This window comes from Zonotrichia albicollis, chromosome 2, assembly GCF_047830755.1.
Source record: "Zonotrichia albicollis isolate bZonAlb1 chromosome 2, bZonAlb1.hap1, whole genome shotgun sequence".
Classification (NCBI taxonomy): Eukaryota; Metazoa; Chordata; class Aves; order Passeriformes; family Passerellidae; genus Zonotrichia; species Zonotrichia albicollis.
In genome coordinates, this window is record NC_133820.1 from 19,586,265 (window position 1) to 19,594,205 (window position 7,941).

The window sequence follows — 7,941 nt, forward strand, 5'->3', positions numbered from 1 at the left end:
TTTCAATTTTGGATTGAGACTGTCAATTACCCGCTGAGCTGTGAGTCTTAGCCTCAGGCGGGCTGGGAAGAGGGGACGGGTGTATTTATTAACCTCTCAAGCCTGGCGAAGATGCGCTTCCAGCCTCTCGCTCGGCCTTTCTCGCACCTTCCCTCCGACCCTGCAAGTGCCACCGGGCTGCCCCGGCGCCTTCCTCTGCCCGTGGCAGGCGTGCTCTGCCTCCTCTGGGCCCTGCATGCCTCCTCTGGGCCCTGCAGAGGCTCTGAGTCCTCCCATGGGCACAGCACCGCGATGAGCCCCACAGCTGAGGGGGAGGAGGCTGTTCGCCCCGGCTGTCTTGGCCAAAACGACCCCGGACGGAGCGGGGAAATGCACGGACAGCCTTTCCCTTTGCTTCCCAAATACATTCCCAAATAGATTCTCTTGCTCGGTCGGAAAAACAGGCCAGCTCTCCCCAGCGCAGTCGATTTGGTTTAGGGTTTTTATCCCGGAGCGGAAGAGACCCCCATGTCCCCGGGAGCATAAGCAAACAGCTCCGAGAGCCCGCTCCCGAGGCTGAAGCGGAAGGGCTGACAATTAACATTTCCTCCGGTAGCAGAGATCTGCAGGCAGATCGCTCGGGAAGCGCATCGCCCCCTCCCGCGGCGTGCCCTCGCCGCATCGCGCGGTGCCTGCTAAGCGCTGTGCGCTGTTGGCGGAGCAGATTTCCTTCGGGAACAGCCCGCCCGCTGCCCCGGACCCTGCCCCGCACCGCCCCGGACCCTGCACCGCTGGAGCAGCCCGGGGAGCCCCCCAGCACCGCCGTTTGCCCTTTGGCTTTCCCCCTTCTCCTGCAACCACCTAAAAACAAGCCGCCCTGACTCGCTCAGCGCAGCGCCTCTGCCGCTTGCTTTTCCTTTCCCTTTCCCTTTTTCCTCCCCGCCCTGACCTTCCAACTTCGTTGGTCGGGCCCGAGTCGAGCCCCGCGACCCCCGCCCGGCCCGTTCGCTTCTGTGTGTGCTGGGAGCCGCGAGTGCGCCTCTCCGCACCAAGCCTCCGTGACGAGAAAGGCATCGTAGGCAGCCTATAAATAATTTCCATTATGTTCAGCTGACAGCGCGAGGCGATTAATTTTAATAGCTGTATATTTGCCTGTTTCTCCTAATGCTCTGTAATGAGATGAGAAGCCATCCAACCCCAGATGGCTCCAGCCGCCTCGTTATTTATTTATTTTGTGTGTGCGTGTGTGCAAAAGAGGGGCGAAGGGGAGGGGGGTGGCGGTTCCTGCGGGACCGGCAGCCCCCCCCGGAGCTGTCCCCTGTCCCCGCCGCTCCCGGTGTCGCCCCCGGGACCGCCCGCGGGCCGCAGGAGCCATCATGACACTGCACATTCGGCCGCCGGGGCTCCGCCACTCGTGCGCGGGGCAGGACCGGGGCCACCACCGGCTGGGTGTTTGGGGAATATTTATTTTATTTATTTATTCTCTCCGGTCGCGCAGAGAGCGGCTGCTGGAGCGCCGGGGGCCGATCGGCGCGGGAGTAAATGCGGCGGATCGATGTCGTTCGGGGTGAGGGGCGGGCGAAGGGGACCACGGATCAAAGCCCATCCTATTAACCTAAATTTCGGCTCTGCGTGGCCTGCGGTCCGGGGGCCGGCGGGAGGGGAGCGCTTTGTGGGAGCCGGGAAAGCGACCGCGCCGCCCGCCGCCGGCACCAGCCAGCGACGTGGTGGTGGTGGCGGTGTGTGTGTGTGTGTGTGGCGGTGTGACAAAGCCTGGCCGCGCTGAGCAAGCTGTCCCTCAGCCCAGGCGGCTGAAGGGCGGGGGAAGGGAGGGCGAAGGGAGGTTTCGACATGCAGGAACGGCGGAGCGAGTCCCAGATTTGGGGACTCCAAAGCGGGGGAGGGGGGGACGGGGGCATTCCCTGGTAGGACGAGGCTGCTTAACCAGGTGGAACACTAGCGAGGCGAGCACCTGTGTCTTTTTCTAAAAGGCGTGTACTGATAATTACGAGAGTTAATTGCATTGCTTTGAAGGTCATTTGAAGTTACGGGGCTGTGTTGGTTTTTTTTATGCAGGCTAGCAGACAATGCCCGTGCACTGTTTTAAATGTAAATCAGAGGGTATCCGCATAAACCTGTATTGTAGGATCGAGGCGTAATGGATTCACTCCGGCTGTGCCTGAGCTCGCCACAATACAGCTGAGCAGCCGAGCTGCGAGCGCGCCGGGGTTTCTCTGCGGAAACGCAGTTGCCGAAGAACATGAAAAGCATTAAATCGTGACGGGAAGGGGGCGGCGGGGGCGGGGGGGATGCATTTACGGTGCGTGGGGGGGAATCTCGGCACCGAAGGATGCATAGCAGCGGCGCAGCCACCCGTCGCTAGCAGCCAGGAAGTTTCTCACCCCGGAGAGACACGGGGCTGGCGTGTCACGCACCGTGGCACCGGCGGGGAGGGCCCTGGCATCGCTCCTCCCGCGGGCGTGGAGAGGCATCCGGGTCTCCGGTTCCCTGGCATGCCCCACCTGGGGCACTGCCGTTCCCAAAGGCTGCTCGCTCATGCGGAGGGCCGGGGGGAGAAGGGCTGAGGGAGACGGGCTGGTCCCCCCCAGGCCTGGAGGACTTTATTCCCACCCTCCCGTGTGTGGGGCAAGTTCCGGCCCGGCCCGATCCAGAGGAATGTGGCATAAGGGAGACTGGCCCTTCGCCCATCCCCACTGCCTCTGAGCCCTCATTAATCGCAGCGCCCGGGGCCGCGGCGCACCGCCGAGCCGGCCTGCCGTGAGGTTAGCCCGGCGCCCCGGGGTACGGCTCTTCCCGGCGGCGCTGACAGGCAGCCCGGCCCCGCTGCCCCGGCACCTGCGAGCAGCTCCGCCGGAGGCGAGGACGTGCGCAGGAGTCCGCGGAGAGCCTTTCTTCTCTCCCCCTTTCCCCACTAATAACAGGGCACCGCTCGCAAGGTGGCCGCGCCGCACGGAACAAGCGTTCATTGATTTCCACCGCGGGGCTGCGGGGGGGACGCGGGGCGCCGTGCCGCGCTCCCTGCCCGAGGGGGCACCGACCGGGCAGGGACCCCCCCCTACCGCATCCCAGATGGGAGGGAGTGTGCACATCCGCGGGGCTGCCCGTAGGGGAAGGCGTTCCTCTCGCTAAGGATGTGCCGGAGGTTCGGACGAGCGGAGGGGCCGCAAGGCGAGCGGCGGCCGCGGAAGGTGCGGTGTGTCCCTTGCCGCGATGCCAGGCCACCCTCATGCAGATCGCGCCGTGTCACCTCCCTGATGGCAACCACCACCCGCCTCCCCAGAAAAGTCGTCAGCCCGGGTACCGCCGCTTCCCCCGTTGTCCACGGCAACCGGCGTATCTGATTGAACCTCGTTGTAGGCAGTGACACCCGCGTAATGGATCATCCTGTCAGTGCTTTTTTATCACAGGCATTTATTTTGGTCACGGCTGGTGATAACTTTGGTGTTTATCCCTTGTGTCGTTACGGGCCCTGCCGCGATCTCCCTGCCGCCCTCCCTCCCGGGCGGGCGGGCTGCTCTGGGACGGCGGCTCCCCCCGCCCGTCTGGGGGTGCCCCGATCCCCCTGGGCTACCGATACCCCCCAGTACCGCCCCGGGCTGCCGCGGCCTCGGCCGGGGACGGATCGATGTGTTTGGTTTGGTTTGGTTTGGTTTGGTTAAGCGCCCTCCCCTGATCGCCCTGGCCTCTCCGGGGCCGGGTTATCTTGGGTCACGCTGGCGCGGAGCGCCGGGTGCGGTAAGAGGCTCCGGCGGAGCCCTGGTGCAGGAGGGAGCCGGGGGAAGAAAGTGCCGTTCGCAGTTCTCCATCAATCCAGACACTTCAAAAGTAAATAAAGCAGGGCAGGGAAGGGCCTCCAGGGAGGGGAGAGACGAGGCCTCTGACAGGCGATTGTCCAGGGCGGAGCCAGGGCTATTTCCAGCCCGGGAATAACAACACTTGGGCTGCGGTGGCTCCGACCCGCGTGTCCAGGAAAGACCGGATCGGGGTGTTTGTTTTGCTTTTAATTATTATTTTGACGGCGGGCTGACGCAGCGCAGGCAAACAATAACCCCGAGCCGTCCGAGAGGGGCACCGAGGAGCAGCGCCGCCCCAACCGGGAGGGAGCGAGCCCAGCGAGGGGGCGGGCGCGGGGCCAGTTCGCTGCCTCCCGCCGAGGTCGGGCCGGAGCCACGGGGCCGGAGGAGCCCGCCGGGGCTGGGGCGGCCGGGAACGGCCCCGGGGGAGGCGGCGCGGGGGGCAGGGGAGCCGGGGAGAGCAGGACCGGGGCCCCCGGCGCGCTTGCGGGCGGGGTGTGGGGGGAGGCCGCCGCTCTTATCTGGGTCACTAGGGTTAGAGGGAGCAGCTGATAGAAACAGAGGAGCTGAACTCCCGCTGCTGCAGAGATAGAGCCGCGATACGGGCCAAGCAGGCACCGAGCTGGAGGAAGGGCGGGAGGGAGGGAAAGAGGGAGGAGGAGGCGGCGGCTCGTTCCGGCTCCCGAGCCGAGCCCAGGTGCGCTGTGGTTTCCCTGCGCTCAGCGCTGCGCTCGGCGGCCCCCCTTCCCTCGCTCCCCATCCCCCGTCCTCCTCCCTGGCTCCCTCCAACGTTTAACCCTTTCCCACCTCCGCGGGGCTGGAGGCTGAGGCGTGCGCTGGCCCGGCCGCGTCCCCTGCGGTTCCCCACTCCCTCCATGGCAGAGACTGATCGCGGCGGGGGAGAGGCAGGGGGGCCGGGGGGTTTGGCCTTGTGCTGCCGAGCACCGCCCTCGGGCAGCTCCCGGGACCCGGCTTTGTACACACACACACACACATACACACACTCGCACACACACACCCAGCTGCGCTGAGCCGAGCCAGCCCCGGGCCAGCCCCCGTCTGCCGCCGCCGCTGCCCGTGCGGCCGATCTCGGTTGCAGCCAGCCGCCCAGCGGGGCTGGCTGCTGCAGCCGCCCGCCTTCCTCCTCCCCGGTCCCCGCCGCCCTTTTCCTTCCTGCTCGGGCTGAGCTGCCCCGGAGCTGCCCCGGCTCGCCGGCGGCGGTCAGTCCCCGCTGCCGGGCCGCTGCCGGCGGGGAGGCGGATGCGCAGCGCCCGGCTAGGGGAAGGGCTCTCCGAGCGCCCCCATCTCGCGCCCAGCCCTTTAATCAATTTCACCCTATTAATTATTAATTTTACGCCAGTCAAGCTTGCCCAGGAGGAGCGGGGAGGGGGAGGGGAGGCTGATGTCAGTGGAGGCGGCGGCGGGGCCGTGTGCCAGGCTCCGCGCTCAGCCCCGGCCCTGCAAGTTTCGGCTCCGCTGGCTCGGGCAGCTCCGCTCGCCGGCAACCGGGGGAGGCGGCGATCCCCATGCCGGGGAATGATGCGGTCCCCCCCTCGCACACACATCCCCACACGCTCTCCCTCTCTCCTTTCCGCTCCCTCCCCTTCTCTCCCCGCCCGCCCCCCGTGTAGACACATCCATACAAGGGCCCATTGCATCGTAGCGATGATGGATCGTGCCTAGCGGGGGTGATTTGGTGTTGATCGCATATTATCACGGGCAGGTTGGACTGGTTGCTGATGGACGGCTTTCTAGCAAGCCGCTCCTTCCGACGCTCGGGGAAGCAGCTCGATCGAAAAAGCAGCTTGCTTTTAACTCCTTCTCTCACCAGCACGCGTAGGGCAAAGCTGAGCATCTGTCACAACAGCTCTCCGGATAGCACTTTTCCCTCCTCCCGCTCCGTTTTCCGGCTGGCTCTCCCCGGCACCGGACGAGCACCGGGCAGGTCGGGGGGGGCTGGCAAAGAGAGAGGGATACCCCGGCTCCTCCACGGGCCTGCGGGGCGGCACAGTGCCCTGGCAGGGAGAGAGATGTACCTGGGGGTCCCCACACCCGCCCGCAGAGAGATGCTCTGTGTCCCTCTCCTCCTCCTCGCCTGTTTTTTATGTAAGTTCCCGCAGATACAAAGGCAGTTTCGTAATGCCTCCCGTCTGCGAGGAGCGAGGACCTTGGCTAACCTTTGGAAAAACTGGTTGCGAGTGCCGGGTGGCACCGTGCTGGCAGCACGGGGCACCGGGACAGGCTCGGCGTTTCGGTGACAAGCACCGAGGTAGCCATGGATCCTCTCCTGCGAGAGGCCTGCTCGCAGCCTGCCTCCTCAGAAACGCTTCGTGCGAACGCTTATTCTCTGGCGAGAGAGGAGGGCGGTGGAGGGGAGACTTAACCCTTTCGGTCCGCGCCGCCAGCCGCGTCCCAGCCGCCCGCCCGCTCCGAGCCGTGCCGAGCCGAGCCGTGCCGGTCAGCTTGGGGCTCGGGGCACCTCCACCAGGACCAGATCGGGCAATGCCCCGGGATAAACTGCCTCTTCTCCTCGTGATGGTGCAGGACAGGGAGCCACAAAATGTATTTTTATTTATTATTTATTTTAATTTCATTCTTATTTATTTTAATTTTTCCTCTTTTTTTCCTTGTTTTTTCTTTATTTTTTTAACCACAGGACTCGAAAGCGATGGTGCAGCGAGCTGCCTCCTTATCTCGCTCTTCGCTGCTACTTTAACTCCTTCCGCCAGGCCCAGCGCAGGTTCCTCGGGCCGGGGATTGTTTTCTGTTTGGAAACTGGAGAAGGGGGGAGGCTATCGGCAGGAAAGCAATAGCTCGCTCTCTCTGGAGAGCTGCTCTCCAACAGGCAGCGCCTTGAAATCTATTTAAAGAGAGGGAAAGGGGGGGGGGGGGGGGAAGAACAAAGGGGGAGGAGGAGGAGGCCGAACCAGAGCCAGCCAGAGAGGGAGAAAGCGATGGATCAGCCGGTTTGCAGCGTACATCAAGCTATCACATCTGTATATGCTCCGATCGATGAAAAGGATGGATAATATTTGTCAGCTGCAGACCTTTTTCTTCTCACTTCCCAAAGAAAGGACGGGGGCTGGGGGAAGAGAAGTAATAGGGAGTTTCAAGGCCAGAGGCACTTCCTGGTACAGCCAAATAGGAAAAAAAAAGACTAGAAAAAGACTAGGGATTATTATTAATTATTTTTATTATTCTTCAGCCGTCCAAAGGACGATCAGGGGACCGTGCAGCCCTCTCTGCCCGCTTCTTCACGCTCTTACTCCTTCCCCCCCCCCCCTTTTTCTTTATTTTTTTTTCCTTTTTTTTTTTTTTAACTCTTGTTCCTTGCAGGGCTCCAAAGATTTAACCCTTTGCTTGAGGGTTAAGAAGCTTGAAGTGGGTGAGGCACAAAAGCAGACCGTGAAAGCCTTGGACTGAAAAAAAAAAATAACAACAAAAAAACGCACCCCAACACAAGCTCAGCGAGAAGTCGGTAAAACGCACCGTTACACACACAGCGACGTGGTTTGGCTTTAGGGAAGACAAGGGGGGGAGGAAGAGCGAGAGAGACGCAGCCTCGCTCTCCACCGCCCCCAGGCTCTGCCAGCCCCTCGCCTGGTGCCTGCAGTTGCACTCTGAGTAAATAGTTCCCACACATGGTCCACATTTTGCACAGCAGCAGCGTGTTTCCTCTCGGTCTCTCGTTGCTGCTCTCCGAGCAAAGGAAATAAAAAGAGAGGGAGAGAGCTTTAGAGGAAGTTAAAAATCAGACGAGCTGAGAAAAGGCTCTGTATCACACACATCCTGAACGAAAGCGAAAGCCCAGCGTTTCGGCCCGGTGAGCGCCAAGCTCTCACCTCCTCAGTAATGTCACCAGCATCCGTGTTGGACACACCGCAGTTCATCGCTCACACCCGGCCAGACGGGCTCACAATAGCTGGGCTGGCCGCGGAGCCGTGCGGAGGAGCCGCTGCCCCACCACCTCCTGCTCGCCTCCCGGAGCGGCTGCACGCAGGGAGCGCCCCGGGAGAACCGGGCTCCTGCCCCACCACCGGGGGGTTCTTCTCCCCGGAAATGGGGGTGCCCGCAGCTCAGCCGTGTGTGCAGAAACAGCGATGTCCTGCACTCCTGGAGGGGCACATCCCTGGAGGGGCGGTGGGAT

The 7,941-nt window shown here is 63.0% G+C and overlaps 1 protein-coding gene across 1 annotated transcript; it reads right to left on the bottom strand.

Moving 5' to 3' along the window:
- Positions 1–2,335: 2,335 nt before the first annotated feature.
- Positions 2,336–5,359, bottom strand: LOC141728131 (uncharacterized). The gene is made up of 2 exons (XM_074534534.1): positions 4,602–5,359; positions 2,336–4,323 (listed from the first exon to the last, which is right to left on the bottom strand). Exons 1-2 carry the CDS (start codon positions 5,357–5,359, stop codon positions 4,008–4,010), a joined length of 1,074 nt encoding a protein of 357 aa, XP_074390635.1. The 3' UTR covers positions 2,336–4,007.
- Positions 5,360–7,941: the final 2,582 nt, after the last annotated feature.